Source organism: Camelus bactrianus, chromosome 31 (genome assembly GCF_048773025.1).
Source record: "Camelus bactrianus isolate YW-2024 breed Bactrian camel chromosome 31, ASM4877302v1, whole genome shotgun sequence".
In the NCBI taxonomy this organism is placed as follows: domain Eukaryota; kingdom Metazoa; phylum Chordata; class Mammalia; order Artiodactyla; family Camelidae; genus Camelus; species Camelus bactrianus.
Genome location: NC_133569.1, coordinates 18,256,326 through 18,275,709, shown reverse-complemented (window position 1 = coordinate 18,275,709; position 19,384 = coordinate 18,256,326). Strand labels below are relative to the sequence as shown.

General features: G+C 38.1%; 1 protein-coding gene across 7 annotated transcripts in view; it reads left to right on the top strand.

Annotated features, from left to right (window-relative positions):
• The window catches only part of PPP2R2A (protein phosphatase 2 regulatory subunit Balpha), a 75,822-nt gene that overhangs the window by 23,901 nt on the left and 32,537 nt on the right, over nucleotides 1–19,384 (top strand). The window contains exon 1 of one of the 7 annotated variants that reach the window (XM_010948411.3): nucleotides 7,722–7,866. The exons of 5 other annotated variants lie outside the window; for them this stretch is intronic. In XM_010948411.3, coding sequence (XP_010946713.1) covers nucleotides 7,839–7,866 — 28 coding nt within the window. In that variant the 5' untranslated portion in view covers nucleotides 7,722–7,838. Of the gene's footprint in view, nucleotides 1–7,721; nucleotides 7,867–19,384 lie in introns of those variants that run through there. One more of the 7 variants, XM_074355693.1, reaches the window with a different exon arrangement.

Below are 19,384 nucleotides of genomic sequence, written 5' to 3'. Positions count from 1 at the left end.
ACATTGATGTTCAAATATCTGATCAGGTCTCTGCTTTGAATTCACTTTGATGTATGTCCAGACATGCAGTTGCTGAATCCTAAGATAATTTTGTGTTTAAGTTTTGAGGAATTACCGTACTATTTTCCACAGTGGCTGCACCATCTTACATTCCCAACAGCAGCAATGTACAAGGGCTTCAGCTTCTCCATGTCCTCACCTACACTAGTTATTTTCTGTTTTTGTATTTGGTAATAGCCATTCTAATGGATGTCATGTGGTATCTCATTATGGTTTTGATTTACATTTCCCTGATGGTTAGTTGCACTGAGCATCTTTTCATGTGTTTTCTGGCCTTGTGTATCTTCATAGAAATGGCTTTTCAAGTCCTTTACCTATTTTAAAGTGGGGAATTTTTTTTGTTGTTTGTATGAGTTCTTTATATATTCTGGATATTAATCCCTTATATGATTATGATTTGTACATATTTTCTCTGTTTTATGGGTTTTCTCATTCTGTTGTGTCCTTTGATGCACCAAAATTTTTACTTTTGATGTTCAATTTATGTATTGTTTTTGCCTGTTTTTCCACTGTCATAGTCAAGAAATCATTGCCAAATCCAATGCCATGATGCTTTTCCCCTGAGTTTAAGAGTTACAGTTTTAGGTCTCATGTTTAGGGCTTGGGTCTGTTTTAAGTTAATTTTTGTAAATGGTGTAGTGTAAGAGTCCAACATCGTTCTTTCACATTTGGATGTCCAGTTTTTCCAACACCGTGGGTTGGAAAGACCTTGTCAAGAAGCATTTGACCATATGTAGAAGGGTCAGATGTGACTCTATATGCTGTAGAATAGTGTCTATTTCTGGACTCTGTTCCGTTGGGCTATGTATCTGCCTGTATTCCAGTCTCACACTGCTTTCATTTCTTAGCTTCATAGTAAATTTTGAAATCAGGAAGTGTGTGAGATTTCCAACTTGGTTCTTTTTCAGGATTGTTTTAGCTGTTCAGGTCCCTTGAGATTCTATATGAATTTTAGGATGGATTTTTCTATTTCTACAAAAAACACCATCAGGTTATTGATAGGAATCACATTGAATCTGTAGACCACTTTGGGTAGTATTAAACAATAATATTAACAATATTAAATCTTTCAGTCAGTGAACACAGATGTCTTTCCATTTATGCTTTTATTTTGTTACAGTAGCGTTTTGTAGTTTTCATTGTATAAGTATTTCACCTCATTAAGTTTATTAAATATTTTATTCTTTTTGATACTATTGTAAGAATAATTGCTTAATAATTTCCTTTTCATATTGTTCGTTTCTAATGAACAGAAATACCACTGATTTTTGTGCTAATTTTGTACCCTACAACTTTGCTAAGATTACAGGTAACTTTATTCCTTAAGTGAAGTGCTAAAATGTTTGAAAATACTATTTCTTTGACTTAGAATATATCATCTAGAAATCTGATGAGATCAGACCCAGGGTTTAACCCTCAGGCACTGTGCCTTTTGTATCTGTACAAGGTGGCTGGTTGTGTAGGTTAGATCCCAGCAGCAGTATGTAGTGGCCTTGTGTCACTTGATGTTTTTGTGTTAAGTACTTTCTTAATTCTGTTTCCCACGTATTCATAAGGAGAAGACAAAGAACCTGAATTCTGATTATCCAGTACCAGAGTATCAGAAAATTTGTTGACATCTGATTGAGTTTTTGTTGATTCTCTTCCTCCCCTCTTTGTTCGTATTACGAAGAAATAAGGTGAATAAATTATCTTAAGAGGCATGAGGATGGAGTAGAGGAATAATATGGCATAGGAAAATATTTTTTATTGTTAAACCAAAAATGGATATTTTAGTTTGTGAGTTAAAATACTGTTGGTATTTTGACTTAAGATTTGTCTTTAAAGTGTTATGTCATCCCATAGTGCTAGGTGCCCCCTGCTGGACATAAAGTTGTAGGGGCTTCTTTACAAACCTCTCTGATGAGTTCATCCTGCTGAGCAGCTGTGTCTGATTCATTGTAAGATACTGTTAAAGTGTGTCTATGCTTACTGAGTTTTCTGATCATATCAGACTGAACTAAGTTTGATGACTCTGCAGTTTTTAGAAATCAGCAAAATGTAATTGCTTAAATAATGACCATGGTAGAGTATATCATGAGAATTGGTATAGATTGAAGTGTCTTTGTTTTATCCAACAGCAAGACTGATTTATGTATATATATATGAATAGGAAAACCAACAAGCATTTCCTGTCACGCTTAGCAAAACAGTCCTTGAAAGAATGTGTAAAGTGCTTGAACAAATAACTGTGTTGACTTTCAGTGGCGGATGATGATCTAAGCCCTTGTGTTAAAGCAAACAGATGAACACATACTGAAAAGACCAACAAGCATAATGTGGAGAGTCCAGTCTCTTTAACCCTGGAAGAGTGCTGTAGCTAAAGTAAAATGAATTTTGGCAGGAAACGGCAGAAATGAGAAACATAGCGAGGGAAGTCCTTCCTGGCTGACTTGGTTCATTTATGTAGTTGAGAATCCCCCCTGGGGTGTGAGTAAAGGAACCTACTTTGAGCAGGCAGAGCTAGAATTGAAGGGGGTCCACAGGCAGTTGGTTGGTGAGATATTTTGTACTTTAAAGCAGGGATTAAAAACTGAATGCCTCAGAGTGGTTCTTACCACAAGGATTATGACCAGTGGAGAGGGTCTGGCTACCCATCGTTGGCAGGAGAGAAGCCAGCCGTGAAGCACAGTGTTGAAACTCCCTGCTCTGAAGCTGCCTTCTTCGACTTGCAGCTCTGCTACCTGACCACCTACTGCTGAATGGATAAGCTGGCGAAGGATAAAGTGTGGCAGGCAGCCTCTGAGATGGCCCCCAGTGACCCCTGCCTCCTGGTACTCTGTCTTTTATGTTATTCCCTCCCTTTGAGTGTGGACCTGGTGACTTGCTTCTTCAAGTATGGCATGAGTGGTGGGATGTCACTTTCAAGGTTGGCTGCAGAAGGGCTTTGGCTTCCGTGTTGAGCTGCCCTCTCATTTGCTCTGAGGGAAACCAACTCTTTTGTGAGGTTCCCTGTGTAGCTCATGTGGACAAGGAGCTGGTGTTTCTGGCCAACAAGCCAGTGAAGACCTGACACCTGCCAGCAGCCATGTGGGTGGCATGGTTTGCAAGCAGATCCTCTTTCTCTCTGTCAAGTTTTGTAATGACAGAGGCCCTGGCTGACACACTGACTCCTGCCTTTTGAGTGATCCTGAGCGAGATGCGCCCAGCTAAGCCACATGCAGATTCCTGATCACAGAAACTATGAGGTGGTACTTGTTTGTTGTTTCAGTGGCTGAATTTGGGGTAATTTGTTAGGCAGCAGTTGAGAATGAATACAGGAAGTAACAACGTATACATCTCCCTGTCCGCAAAGAATTGATCTTAGTTCTAAATATTTTTTAGTTGAACCCAGCACAGTTCCCAATATTGCATAAACACAGACTTTTTGAAGTTGAATACACAAAAAGACAGACAGACTTCGTAGTCTGAAAAGTGAGAGACTTACTGCGAAAAGTAAGAGGAAAATGTTGAAATTTAAAGAACAACTAATTAGTATTCTCAAGGAGACTAATGAGCATTTCAAGAAAAAGTATCAGAAATAGGAGAAGGAGTCGTAAGTGAAATAATGTGATTCTTAACTGTTGGCTCTTTCGAGGCAGATAGCAGCAGGGCTCTAGAAATATTCCCACAGTTCAGAGGAAAAAAACAAGGTGACAATTACAGATAAAAATTTAAGAAACACAAATAATAGGTTCAGTGTAGAATACAAGTTCAGAATGAGAGAACAGACCAAAAGTGCCCAGGGAATATATCTGACATTTATTGAGCACTTACTGTGTGCCAAATGTTTGGCAAGTTGAAACCTATTTAAAGTTCTCTACAACTTCCTTGTGGTAGGGCTGGTTAATGTTATTTTCTTATCAGGTAACTAAAGTGTCTGCCAAGCAAAATGGGGTCCACACCTAGAAATAGCCTAATGATTCCTTCCTTCCTTCCTTCCTTTCTTCCTTCCTTCCTTCCTTCCTTCCTTCCTTCCTTTCTTGTCTGTCTTCCTGTCTTCCTTCCTATCTATTTTTAAGTAGGAACCTAGTGAATTTTTAAATTCTAGGATGTAGAAATAAATAATACAAGTATTGAGACAAGAAACAGATTACCTGCAAAGGAAGATCTATCAGGCTGTCGTTGCATTTGTCCTCTGTGTGCTAGAACTGTGCTGTCCAGCTAGTGGTAGCCACATGCCATGTATAGCTATTAAATTTAATTGAAATAAATTCATTTTCTCAGTATCACTGCTCACAGTTCAAGTGCTCAATGAATAGCTACATGTGGCTAGTGGCTACCACGTTGAACAGTGCAGAATAGACCATTTCTGTGATCACAAAAAGTTTTGTTGGACCATGCTGTGCTAAAAGACAGCAGAGTGGCATATAGAAAACTCTGAAGAAAACCTAAGAATTTTAAATTGGTGAAACTGTCCTTCACATAGGGCAACAAAATAGCATTTTTCAAGCTTGAAGTGACTCAAAGTATATCACTCAAGTGCTTTTCTTGAAAAAAATACTACTCTCAGTGCACCCAGCCAGCTGAGAAGTCAGCAGCTCTGGAACATGATGAGTCAGCCCCAGAGTCCTGTCTGGTTAACTCTTTGTTTCCCAGAATAACCCAAGTCATATAAAAGTAAGGGGACATCTTCATCAGTGGCAGGCATAAAGAGGATGCCCTTCATGGGTCACATTTCAGACTGTTAAAGCAGTGATTTCAATCCTAGACAGCGTAGCGCCAGAGCTGTTTCTCCTTCTGGCAGCTGTAAAATAAAGCCACAGAAAACAAATTTTAAGGATGCTAACCCACTGAAACCACTTTTGTCAAAATCACTCAAAAATATCTGTATCAGCAAATCCAAGTTTAATTCTCAACCTTCTCTTGATCTCTGTGCACTTTTTGACACAGTTTATTACTGCCTCCTTTTAGAAAGACCAGCTTTGCCTGACTTCCAGATAAGTTCTTCCTACCTCCCCAGTAAGTAGTTCCTGTGCAGCCTCCCTTCCCGACTGGTTCCTCCTCTTTTGTCCTCCTTGTGAGAGAGCCTGAAGGCTCAGTCCTCAGACCAGGCCTCTTGTTTTCTTATCTGTACTTGCTCACTAGGAAATCAGATTTAGTCTTTAAATGCCTCTGTTAGCTGATGATACCCTAATTGGTATCTCCTCTTCCCTAAACTGTCACATCTGTCTGGCTGCCTGGATGACATTTCTACTTGCTTATCAGGTCTAAGTCAACGCCAAAGATGTGAAAATGGAATGTTTGGCTCCTTTCTTACCCCAAACCTGCTCTTCCCTGGTGTGTCTCTCCCTCATAAATAGCACTGACTTTCCTCCATTGGACTTGGTTCTGAAACTGTGGACTCATCATTTGACACCTCTGTCCATCAGCAAGTTCTGGCAAGGCTATCCTCAGAATGTATTATGAATTCATTCATTTCTCTATGGCTGCCACCGACTTCAGACCATCATTGTGCTTCGGCTAATGCAGTAATTTATGAACCATTCCTCTTCTTTTTTTTTTTTTTTTTTTTTTTACTGTATTAACACAATAGATAAGCACTTTGAAACGTAAGTTAGAAACTTTCCAGGGACTTACGACTCTTACAACAAATTCACAGTCCTACCGTGGCTTACAAGGATGAATATGGTTTGGCCTGTTAAATGCTCTATCTCTTCTACCACCTTATTTTGCATTAGTCTTATCAATGAAATAAAATGAACCGACTCATTTCTACTTAGGCCCTCTACTTGGAATGCTTTCCTTTATAAGTTTGGATAACTAATTCCTTATTCATTTGGATTTCTGCCTAAGTCATCTCAGAGAGGCTTTCTCTGACTACCCTACTATATTTTTATAGTACTTAGCACTACTCATTGTGTTTTATACTTATCATTTACTTGCTTATAATATGCCCCCATCACTAGAATGTATGATACATGAGGGCAGGGATTTTTTTTAATCTGTCTTATGAAGTCCTATAGCCCTGGCACCTAGAAATGCTGGCACGGCCTGGAGTGTCTAATGTGTGTTAGATGCTCAGAAAAATATTTGTCGAAGGAATGACTCTTCAGAATTTGTTGAAAGAATGAGTAAAACAAAAATATACATGATTTATGAAAAATAAGATCAGTTATCAGAATTAGAGGAATAAACCTTTAGTTCAAATAAAAGGACTTTCAGTTCTCTTTCAGTGAGATTCATGAAAGAAACGGCATCTTTGAAATAGAATCATGTGAAAATAATTTCAAATTACTTGAAAAACATGACTACAATTGTTTAAAAAGTTTAGCAGAGACAATGAATTGCATTGTAAATTCAATTGAAAACAAGGTCCGGAAATTACCACCTTGAGCCAAACTAACCTACCAGAACCAAGAAGGAAAGAATAAAAAAGGGGAAGATGAGCAAAAAATTTTCAGAACTAAATTTCCTGGTTTTGTAATAATATGTGTTCCTTTTGGTGAAGAGTTTTGGTGAAATTATTCTTGACATAATCTTAATTTTTCCAATGGAGCCTAACTTTTTTCTTTAACCTGAAGTTAGACCTGCCATTTAGATACTGTTAAATAATATTTAGTGTGAGGTAACTATCTGTCTACTGATGGTGATAGTTAGCCAGCATGAGAACCTGGACATAAATTATCAGTTGTCAGGCCTTGCTTTATTTACTTTATAAATGAATTTTAAAGTCTATACACTTTTGTCCCCTCTTTTGCCTCTATGCTTTAGTTTCTTCGTCTGTTAAATGGGTGTATTAAGACAACCAGCTTCACAGGTTTGTTGTGAAGGTTAAATACCTAACGTACTGTAAGTGAATTTTAAATGTTGGGTAGACACAACATTATAAAATGACTATAACTCAAAAAATGTTTAAAAAATAATAAATGTTGGGTACTTATAATACTATTATTACTGTAATAATGCTGATTCACTCAGATCACTGTCATTGCTTGCCAGGATTTCTGGAGTAACTAGATTGGTTTCCTCTACTTACCCTTCTCCCAGTTCCCAGTCCACTACAGCCTAAGTAGTCTAAGGTGCACAGCTAGTTGGATTACTTGTATTTAAAACTCCCCAAGGGGCTCCCTTTTGCCATTGGAATAAAGTCTATAGCACTTTTTTGTATCATATATTAAGGTTCTCTAACCTTTTTCTCTAAATATTCTGCCCCATTTTACTCGGTTTGTAGGTGAGCTGGAGGAATTCTACCAGAAAAATTTGCGTTGGATGTGAGTCTACTAAGACGTGCTCAACAAAGTGCTTTCTGATTTTTACAGCATGACCATCATAATCCTAGTTTGTAAAGATTTTAGGCAGGTATTAATAACTAGTTACCCGTTCTGGTTATAAAAATAGTAAGGCATGCAGAGATGCAGGAGCTTTGTGCAGTCCTGCTTGTGTGTATAATCTCCACAAGAAACTCTTTGCATTGCATTTTGATAAGGCAACTTCATAAGGTGAGTTGCTTTGTGGACTTAATTATGAGTCAGTTAAAAGTTTGTGAACATCTATGAAGATGGCAGCTAGGTTTAGAATGGTCAATTTATAGCTCTTTCTAACAGTATATATAACATTAATATACCAAGGCTGGTTTGTTAAGATCACACCTGTAGACTAAATGGATTAGCAACCGTTTATCTTTTTGTTCTTTATTGCAGGAGGGTATGGTTCCATTACATTTTATCCAAACATGATATCAGATTATCCAGGAACAAGTTAAAAAGAAGGGAGACTGGTTCCAGAACACATCTCTGGAAATTACCCTCTGGACCCTCATGGCAACTCTCATGGCAACATTGCAATGTAGGTTCTGTATGAGCATCAGCAGCCAGTGGTCTTTGTTGAGCTTATCTCATAACGTGATCCTGCTCACTGAGTCAGAGGTTGAGAAAGGTTATTATAAAGGCCGTAAGCAACTTAATTTCTTCTTGGGAGTCATGGTGTAAACAAGGTGATGTTTTGACCAGGACACAAGAGCACAGGATCCTCTCCTCAACCAGTTGTGCTTCCGCCTGAGGCCTCTTGAGCGCATCTGCCGGGCAGCAGCTCGAGGGGCAGCCGTGACACTTGGTGCCTAGTTTGGGCTTTCGCCTCGGGCTCCTAGGAGCTAAACCTGACCAGTTGGAGAACTTTTTTCCCTACGCTAGATTGACTGACCTGAATGGTCTAGAAGTAGATGAGGGTAAATGCTTGTTTCTGCTTCATGCAACAAAGCCCAGACCTCAGCCCACACCTTGTTTACCAGTGTGCCTGCCGTGGGCCTCATTCAAGGCTCATTTCTCTGCATTTATTATTTATTTAGCCCTGAAAGCAGCTCTGACATAGGTATTTAAAGATGAGGAAACTGAGTTTTTAAGGGGCCGAATTACTTCCTTGGGTCATACAGACAGAAGTGGTGATTTGACAGTGGGGAAATGACCAGGCTGACTTCCGGTCGTTTCCTACACAAGCTCCCTGCAGATGTGGCCCCAAGACTGTGGTACATGTGTGCTGAGGTAATGATCCCCAGTCCTCGGTGGTGGGTGCCTGAGAGGGGCTCAGCTGACTGGCGTTCCTGCGCAGACATGAGCGGCCTCCCCTCCCCTTGTTACTAATGTGTGCACAAGTAAGGTCTTCCCTCCCGGGAAGGAGGTGGAGATGCACTGGCCTGCTCCGCTGATGTAATGCATCGGCAGGAGCGCTCACAGCCGCCCTCCCTGCAGCCTTACAGCCCACAGTAGTTTGCCCTAGTCAGTGCCAAGTAGGAGAGGAGGAGTCCAGAAGGGAGAGAGGAAAGGTCGGGGCCTCCTCACCCTAGGAGCAGGTGAGCAGGTCAAGTATTACTCAGTTCTTGGGGGCAGGAAGTTCCTAAGGGATGACACACACTTGACTTGCTCTTCAGGGTGCCGGAATGAAATGTTTTTAAGTTTTGAACACACCAAATTTGTGGGAGGAGTGTCCTGACCTTTGGGAAAAAGTAACAGGAACTTTGAGCTCCCTCTAGAGGTCAGCAGTGATAAAGGAGCATCAATAGTGGCCTGTAAGGAAACAGTGATAAAGCGTGCCTATCCTTTATCAGGAAGCTCGCATTTCATAGCTGCATTGCCCAGTAAAGTACTGGGGAGTAAGTACTTACCTTTGAGGAGAAATTTGGGTGAATCATATTCTGATAAGTATTGGGGTCAATCCTGAAGTCCAGTGTTTGCTACATAGGCATATTAAATGAATAGAGGAGGGAGGTTCGTGCAAATGGGTCGTGTGTCCAAACAAAATAACATGCTGCTAAATGAGAGCTCTTAGTGTTGAAACAGGCCAGATCAAAATGAGAATTAATTTCTGTGCTGTTACGCACCAGACTATTTTGACAGAGTGTTTTGACTGTAACAGAGTAGTTTGCCTGCTCACCCCTGCCTGCCCGGCATTTGAAAAAAGAAGAGCAGTGAGTACTGGAAGATTAGTATTAGGAAATCCAAGTTGTAGACATGTGCTGAAACTTCTAAGCAGGATGACACATACAGCTTCCTAACTTTTAGAACCTCGGCCGACCAAATGAGAGTCTGTTCCGGGATAGAAATCTTAGTCGTGGTCAGATGTCCCAAGGATGAGAGCCAGTTATGTTGCTGAGCTTTGCTCTAGTCACTCCTCTTGTTCTCAGATATTCACACTTCTCTTTAGAACTTACTGAGAGTTCAGTTCTTAAAACATAGTAACTGTGTTACTATAGAATGAAAGAGAAGTCATCTATAATTTGTGGTAATGTTAAGAATATATGAAAATTACACATTTTAAGAAAAATTCCAGAAATTCTCAGAAAAACAGAAGGATGGGAGTATGTCAGAGGGATTCAGGAGCCAGCTTGAAAGAGTTCTCAGTGGCCAAATCTGGAGCAGTTGAGCAACACAGTAAATTACATAGTATTAGATTATAACCCAAAATACGAAATTAGTATCTGTGAATTCCTACTGATAAATGATTGATTGGATAAATAAGTGAAGGATGAGACAAATTTCCCATTTGGAAGAGTTCCAAGTAATTTACATAGATAGTCTTCTTCAAAGGTGTGGTGCTTAACACACACACACACACACACACACACACACACACACACACACACACACACACACACACACACACACACACACACACACACACACACACACACACACACACACACACACACACACACACACACACACACACACACGTTTTTCCTTACCGAGTACCTTGTTGGGGACTGAGTGACTGTGGTGGAGAAACCTGGCAAACGTGGCCAAGTATTCTCAGTTATCATCAATAAGTCATAGTGGTAGGATGACCCCTTGATGTGATGTGGTAAGAATGACACTTCATCTTTATGACCTTCTTGCCAGTCACTCATAATTGCAGTCCGGCCGGAGGAAAGCGCATTACTATCCCAGATTGAGGGGCATGCTGCAGAGTACCTGATCAGTACTCCTCAAAACTGTTAAGGTCATCAAAACCACGAGAAAGTCTGAGAAACTGTCACAGACCAGAGGAAGCTAAAGAGAAATGATGGCTAAATGTAGTGTGGTATCCTGGCCATGAAAAAGAAGGCTAGGGAAAAACTGGTGAAATCTGAACAAGTGTGGAGTTCAGTTAATACTGTTGTTCGAGTGTTAATTCATTGGTTGTGACTAACGTACCATAGTAATGTTAGGTGTAAACACTAGGAGAAACTAGGTGAGAGTGGATCGGAACTCTCTGTACAGCTCTTCTGTAAATATAAAATTAGGCTAAAATAAATGTATAGAAGACAAAAGGATCCAGCTCAGTTAACTCTTCTGCCATGTAGCTTTTGTTCTGTGATATTTGAAAAATGGGGAACTTTTCTGTTACGTGTTTGTGTATTATCACTTGCAGTTAAGTAGTTTCAGACTTGATGTATGAAGGTGAGGACAAGCCCACCTCATGAAGGTGTGAGAGTCAGGACGGTGACCCGGGAGTCTCCGGGCTGTGCCCTCCTGCTGCAGCAGGGGTCCGAATTGAGCAGAGCAGAAAGCATCCTGCTTCATGATCATGGTTCCATTCCGACTTCACCGCTGAGGAACTTGTAACTAACTGGAAGTAACATTCATTAAATCACTACTGTTGATAAATTCCACGTTCAAAAGGAAAGAAATCTGGGATCCGTTTTTGTCAGAGTGAGATCTCTAGCAGGTCCGTGGTCAGTGGATAGAGTTATGCAGCTTTTGCAGATGTGTTTTCCTTTTAGGTCTTTAATTTCCACGTTAGAAGTTTCCTTTTTTCTCCAGCCATTATTCCTTTTTTTTTCCTTAGATGTGTCTGAGTGTATGTTGTATATATGCTCTGTGAAAGGTAAATCCTCTGAGGAGATCATCCATGTTTCTTTGCAGATAAGAAACTTGAAGTTCATAAAGTTTAACTGACTTATTCATGGTAAAATTATTACTTACCAGCAGAGCTGAGACTTTTCCCAGGCATCTTGTTAGTCTTGCTTAATGGTTAAGGGAGAGCCAGGACTTGCAGGGAAAGGTGGAAAATGGAGGAAGGTTTAAGGAAAAATTAAAGGAAAATGTGGGAGGTTATTGGCAGAATAAGAACATTTGATGTTTCTCTTATATTCACTAACACTTTAATTTGAAGACAATAGTGAGTATCTTTATACATTAAAAACTTTTTTTGGATTATTTCTGTAGGATGACTTCTGGAACTGACTGCTCTAAGGGAATGAATGCTTTGCGGCTTCTGAGATAAATTATGAAATAGTTTTCCACAGTAATAATATATACTTTATCTACAATGTAGGCAAATACCAGCCTTTTGAACAATTTGTATTTTCTCTCTAGGAGATGGAAAATGGTGTCTTACTGAAAATTTTATTTAATTTGATTTGACTGGATATTTCTTTATGTTTTTACTAGTGAATTGTTTTCCGATATTGTATGAATTATTTTTAGAAATAAAGTATTTTTCCTAGTCCACTTCTATTTAGTTATTGTGTAAAAAAAAGTATCGTTTCTTTGATTACATCTGTAGGCGTTTTCTGTTGTATTTCTACCTCTCTGGAGATCTCATATGAATTAATTTTTTTCTTTTTTCTGCCAGTGGGGCACATACAGAAGGGCTCAAGGAATGGGGAGAGGAAAGAAAGTGCTTCAGGCAAGGTAGACAGTATACCTAAGCTAAAGCAGTAGTGAGCGTGGGCATGAGTATGTATGTGGGAGGTGTGAAACCATCAGCTTCACTAGAGAATTCGGTGACTGCTCTGGTACTAGAAGGTAGGATGGTGCACTTAAGGGAAGTGCTCATATTATGGAGGAGACTGAATGCCAGGCAGTACTTCAAAAGATCTTGTGGTAATCCTTAGAGGACTCTGAAGGTTTTAGAGCAGGAAAGCATTTTGTAACCAATAAGTAAAACGTAAGAGACAGATTTTGCAGTGTCTGGGATGAGATTCTGGTATCTGGATTTTGTTCTTGTTTTCTTGTTGTATGTATAGTTTACATATAGTGAAATTTATCCTTTTTATGTGTAGTTCTTCAAGCTTTGATTTAAAAAGAAAAAATACAGTCACTACCATAGTCAAGATAAAAAGCAGCCCCATTACTCCAAGAAGTTCCATGTCCCCTTGTAGTGAACTCTGCCACACCCCCATCCCCTAGCAACCACTGATCTCATCTCTGTCCCTCCAGTAGTGCCCTTTCCAGAACGTCAGATAAGTGGGATCATATAACATGTAGCCTTTTGAATCTGGCTTCTTTCGCTTAGCATAATGCATTTTGAATTTTATCCATGTTACCACTTGTATCAGTTTGTTCCTCTTTATTGCTGAGTGGTAGTTCATTGTGTGGATATTTTGTTTATTCATTCACCAGTCGGATCATTTGGGTTGTGTCCAGTTTTTAGTGATTACAAGTAAAACTATGAACATTTGCATTCAGATTTTTGTGTGAACATGTTTTCATTTGGTTTGGATAAACCTAGTAATGCGATTGTTGGATTACATGGTGTTTGCTTTTAGCTTTATGAGAAACTGCCAAACATTTTCCCCCCAAGTGGGTGTGCCATTCCCCCAAATTGGGTTACATTATTCCTGCTAGTTAAATGTGAGAATTACAGTTGTTCAATACCAGCATCAGCCGTCATCGATTTTTAAATAAAAGTTTAGTCATTTGAATGGTGGATAGTGCTATCACATTACTTTTGTTGTGTTTTAACCTTGTAGAGTTTCATCTGTTGTCAGTTTCTATCTTACTTTTATGCTAATTCTGTCATGTATCTGTTACCTGGTCTCCCTGTCTAAATAAGCTCTGGTCACCAATTCCATAATACTGTTTTATTTATGTTACACAAGTAGAATCAACCATGATTTGTAGCTTTTTTTTTTTAAACTCAGTAGTATAATGTTGATAACATTCTTTCTCAATATAAGTAGTTGTTTTTTTTTCTTGTACTGAGCTTGTGAAGTACATACGGACAGCCTTTGGAAGCATGTACTATATTAAAATTCTCTCAGAAGTGGGGGTTAAGAGTGATGATTATCTTCTTTTACAAAGTAGTTATATTTGTGTGATTAGAAAAAGAGTAAAGTTAATTTTAATTATAATTCCATTACTGAAACTGGTCTTACAGAAATCATAGTATATACAAATATGTCTGATACCTATTTTGCAATTTGCATGAATTTGCTAGAAGATTGTTATTATCCATGGTTATGTCTTGTGGAATTTCAAGTTTTTTATTCTTTCAGTTTTTGTAAGTTGGTTAGTTTTATAGCGATCATTGTAATTTTTTTAAGCAAAATATTTATATACTTAGTTTCCTGAAAGTCTTTTAAAATATCTTCATTGCACTACTGATTTTTATCTTTGCCCTTAGGATTTTAAGGTTACCAAGTGGTTGATAGAACCAGTGGTTATTAATCTTTCCCTGATTTTATTGTGGTTAGAGAATGTGGCCTTTAAAATTAGAAAACTTTAAGGAACTCCCTGTGGCTAAGTGTGTGAGGTGGTTGGGTTTTTTTAATTGTATAGCTTTTGGGATGAAATATGTATTTTTATATTGGTATAAAGCTCTCTGTGTATCAGTTACGTTTTCAAGTGTCTAGCCCTTCTTCCTTCCTTGTCCCCCCTCTTTTTTTAGTCTGTCATGCATGGAAAGGGATATGTCTGGCTTCTGTTACTATTGTCAACTCTTCTGTTCCTAATAACCCTGAAATATATAAAGTGTAAAAGTAAAAATCTTTGGCCGTAAAGATTGATGACCATTACATCTTCATATCTTTTATCAAATGTGTGCATATCATAAACTCTTGTCCTATTGAATTCTTTTTTTTTTACCTAATTTTACCAATGATAGGAGGCATTATGGGCATTTACTATGCACCGGCCAAGTGTGGTAGCTATTTGGCAGTTTGCAAGACAATCTTGAACGAGAAAAAGTTGTTCCGTGCTCTACATGATTTAGAATATTCTGCCAAGTGTTCTGGTGTTGGAAAAAACTTTATTTTCAAACCCTAAAACCCAACTCTCTTTTATTAAGTGTTTTTTCCATGTGTTTAATGGGCATACTAAAGTTTACTTAGTAAATCAGGGAAAGATTATGCTTTGAAAAGTTGGAATTTTGCAAAGAATTCTTCATGATTTTGCAATCACATCACTAATGCAAGACTATTGATCGCTATTGAGTTGCCACTACTATGTACTTTAATAAATTTGTGTTTATAACTGATCCCTTGGTTTGACTGTAAAATAATCGGTGTCATCATGCTTGAGCATTTACATACTGGTCATTTTGTCACATATTCCCCACCTGATTTTCCTGGACTGCAGTGATGATTTGTTAGAACACCTGATACTATTTTACAAGTCAAGTCTTTATTCTTTTTTCCCCCCTCTTTGCTTCATTTTGTTTTGATTCTATTAATAGGCCTTCAGTTTTTTTTATCTTTTCTACTGTGGCATCCAACCTGTTGATCCCATCCAGTATGTCTTTCATTTCAGACAGTATACGTTTCATCTTCAGATGTTCCTTCTTTGTCTTTTGCCTTTCGTTTCTCACAATGTTTATTCTATTATTCTTTGTTCTTGAGCATATGGGGCATATTTACAACAGCTATTTAAGGTCCTTATTTTAAGGTCCTTGTCTGCTGGAACCTTAATTGCTTCTTTCTTGTCACTTCCGGTTCTGTTTCCATTGGTTTGTTTTTCTTTTGGTTATGGGTCATATTTCCCAGCTGCTTTACATTCCTGGTGGTTTTACGTGCTAGACATTGAATTTACATTGTTGAATGCTGGATTTTGTTCTAGCATATAGTTAAGTTACTTGAGATCAATTTTTGAACATTTGCTAGTAGGCATCGTCAGGACAGATTCAGTCTGGTGCTGAGTTAGTCTCATCCCTCAGGTGATACTCTTCTGAAGACTCTGATGCCTTATTAATTAGGTTGCTCTGCTCTGGCTGAGTGGGAGCCCTATTTATTCTGAGCTCTTGTAAGCTTTCTGGTGGTTCTCTCCTAGGCCTTGTGGAGTGTCACACCACACATCCTCAGATCAGTATTAAACCAAAGATTCCAAGTGATCTCTCTGTAAATCCCTTGTGCTTTCTCTGTGTTCTGCTCACAAAGTCTAGCTGCTTCAGCTTTCCCTAACCCCCAGTTACTGACTCCACAGTCCAGTGAGTTTGCTGGTGTGTGTTTGGATTCCTCCTGACTCACCACGCTGTCCAGGCAGTAAGCTGGGGCAAATACAGGGCTTGCAGTTCTAAATTCCATGCTGTCTGTAGTCTGAAAACAATTGTTTCATGTATTTTGTTCCATTTTCTAGTCGTTCACAGCTAGAGGATGAAGCCAGATTGTCTTATTCCGCCATGGCCAGAAGCAGAAGACCAGTTAGATTTTTTAATTTTGACTTTGTCTTTCACTTCAGTCATTTAAAAAAGGAAGTACTAAAAAGAAAAGGAGGCTGATTACCTGGTAGAGTTTTGCGGGAAATTAAATATTACTTGTAAAATGTACAATTCAGTATAGCCAACTTGCTAATAAGTTCATAGTCTTCTGGGCATGAAAGTTTCATTTCACATCTAGTATACCACGCTGGCAGCTGCTCTTGGAACAAGTCTTTGCAGACACTTGCTTTTTCCCCCCCAGGGCAATCTCTTTTGAGATAATATTCACAATGCAGAATTTTAAGGGACAATCGTTATTCATAGGATTTTTGTGAACCTCATGATTTTTTGTGTGAACTTTTGTGAACCTCTTGCCTTGAGATTTATGCTGTCTTGTGTTGCATAAGGCAGATATGCTTGAGTTTTTAGAGTTGTTTTTTTGTTGCAGCAATGTTTATAGTATTTTATGAATTTCAACCTTTTAAATTTTCTTCTTTGTTATTTAGCTTTAAAGCCTGATCATATTGAGAAAAATAATAGGATTGGTTTTGTCAGCATTCAGTAGATGCTGTGTTAATTGTTTCAAGTGAAACTTTTGGGAATCTATAATCTAGATGGTTAAAAATACGTAAGCACTTCCTTTCGGTTGATCCTTCCCCCTTTATTTTTAAAAGGAAGGGAACATCTTTATATATTTATTCAGTCTTTATGTCTTGGAATTCATTTTATAATAGTTTATTTTGCCTTATGATATTCCTTCTTTGGTTCTCTTAAACATTTACTAAATCTTTTCTTGGTTAACTGTTTATCTGTTGTGATTACATTCTGTTTATAAGCCTCTTTGGAGGGTAGAATTTACATTGTGGGTAACCTAGAATAGCAAGTGCTGAAAAAAATACTTAGTTTTATTGTAGGGACAGACAAGTAATTATAATGTGGTTATTAGTAAATAATATCAAGTCAGTGTAGTTTGACTTCAAATGTTTTTTTGAACACAGTCATTTTGGCAATGAAAAAGAAGCAGTAAACTGAACACTTACACATACTCCTTTATTCATCACGCAGTGATTTGTAGGATTCTGTGCTGCCACCGTGTCCATATGGTTGTTCACACCTGCTGAATTTGATTCCTGGCTCTGACACTTGACAGAGGTGTGATAGACAAGTTACTTAATCTCTCAGTGCTTCTCTACACTCTCCTATTAATTGTAAATGATACCTAATATTATTGTGGTAGTATAAAGATTAAATGAGAAAAAATATATGTAAATGCTCAGTACAGTGCTTGGCACATTTTAGTTGCACGTATCCGTGTACAGTGTGTGCTTTGACATTACTTTGTTATGTCTTTGTATCCACATAAATCTTATTTGTTCTTTTAATGTCAAGCATTTATGTCAAGCAGGGGGTGACAAGCATTTCCTGTAAAGGGCCAGATAGTAAATGTTTTCAGTCTGTCCCAGCTATTCAACCCTGCTGTTGTCAAGTAATAGCAGCCAGAGACATATAAACAAATGGCACGACTGGGTTCCAATAAAACATTATTTACAAAAACAACTGTGTGCCAGAGATTACTTTATATTTTCTCATTATTGAATGTTTGCAATACATTTAGCTTATTTCATTACAGGCACATCTCAGATGCTGAGGGTTTGGCCCTAGATGACTGCAGTAAACAGAAGTGCATGATTTTTTTGGTTTCCCAGCTCATATAAAAGTTGTTTACAGTATGCTATAGTTAAGTGTGCAATAGCATCATGTCTACAAAAAGTACGTATTTTAATTGAAAATATATTTTATTGCTAAAAAAAAATACTGACCACCACCTGAGTCTTCAGCAAATGGTAATATAAAAGATGACCAACCACAGATCACCATGAAAAATAGAGTAATAATGATGGTGTAAAAGTTTGATATATCAAGAGAATTACCAAAATGTGACAGAGACACGAAGTGAGCAAATGCTCTTGGAAAAACAGTGCTGATAGAGTTGGTCACACAGGTCTGTCACAGACCTCCAATTTGTAAAAAATTCAGTATCTGCAAATCACAGTAAAGGGAAGTGCAGTAAAATGAGGTCTGCCTGTACATAGATAATTCACCTATAACCACGTTGGTACTAACTTTAATTGGTTTCTCCCAATTTGTTTATTTGAACCATAGTCCTCAAATGGAATTATAAAATCAGTGATTAACCCCGTAAAGCGTCTTACAGTGCGAGAGTTGATTTAGAGGATGTCAGAGCTAGTAATAATTTGGTCACTTAATACATAGTAATTACTGTTAACTGCTACCATTTATATATACTATTAATTTTCCCTCAGCTGATTTTTATGCTGAGTGTGTTACATTTTTGAACCTTTGGCTGTCTGATTGTGTCCTGTTCTGCTTATCATAGGGCATGTGAAATAGAGACAGTAGGTAACAAGGGACCGGTGTAGCGTGCCTGACGAAGTGAAATCAGACCGGTACAGTAATACTGCTGTTGTCATTCCCACTGCCGCTACCGAGTACCACTCCACCCTCAAAAGAAAGCAATGATTTCACCTTCTTAGGATGAAACCTGGGTGCTGATGGTTTAGAAAGAAGAGGTTGTAAGAAATTATAGAGTTCCATAATATCATAAATCCCTTGGTTTTTATTAATAGTATATATAATTTCATAACAAAGTTCAAAAATAGTGTTAAATTTTTTCATCAAAAATTTTCACCTTTTAAATCTTGCCTTTATGTTGCACAATTTGAAAGTCAGTGTGTGCCTAAAATGACTGTTAACTTTAGTGCACGGTAGGGCAGTTGACTGGTGTTCTGAAAGGGAGTCCTTCCTTATTAAACTATATTAAAATGTTCTTTTATATGATTGACAAACGCATTGTTTTCATTGTGAAATAACATTTTTATTGGTCATAGGAAAGATTCTTCTTTTTCTCTTTAGAAGAGAAAGTTTTTCCTTCTTTGATTTTTGTAGTTGGTTTATGGGAACAGACCTAGTTGATGTGTTACACTGGACCACGCCTTGAGTTCAGCAATATGGCGCGAACAGTGAGGTTAATATTGTTGCCTTTTTAAAAGCACGTGATGGTTACTTTAATCTCAAGAATGAAGTGTTCTCAAGTTTTTGAAGCTTTATTCGTTAATAGCATCCAGGAATCTAAATTTTCATGAAACACATTTATATCTTCAGCCTCCTCTTCTGTGGGTCAGCTGTGTGAGAGAGAGAAAGTGTAAGGTAGCCACTAGCCACATATGGCTTAAGTTGAAAATTGAGGAGCCACATGTGGCTAGTGGTTACTGTACTTGGGCAGTGCAGATATAGGACACTTCCACTGTAACAGAGTTCTGTTGAACAGTGCTGTTGTAGACTTTCTGCAGTCATCTTCTCTGTAATTTTTTAAATGTTTCAGAAGTCTGAACATTAGAAGAATATTTCCTAGGAATAGAGTTGTTATTTTTCAAAAACATAGATGGCATTATTT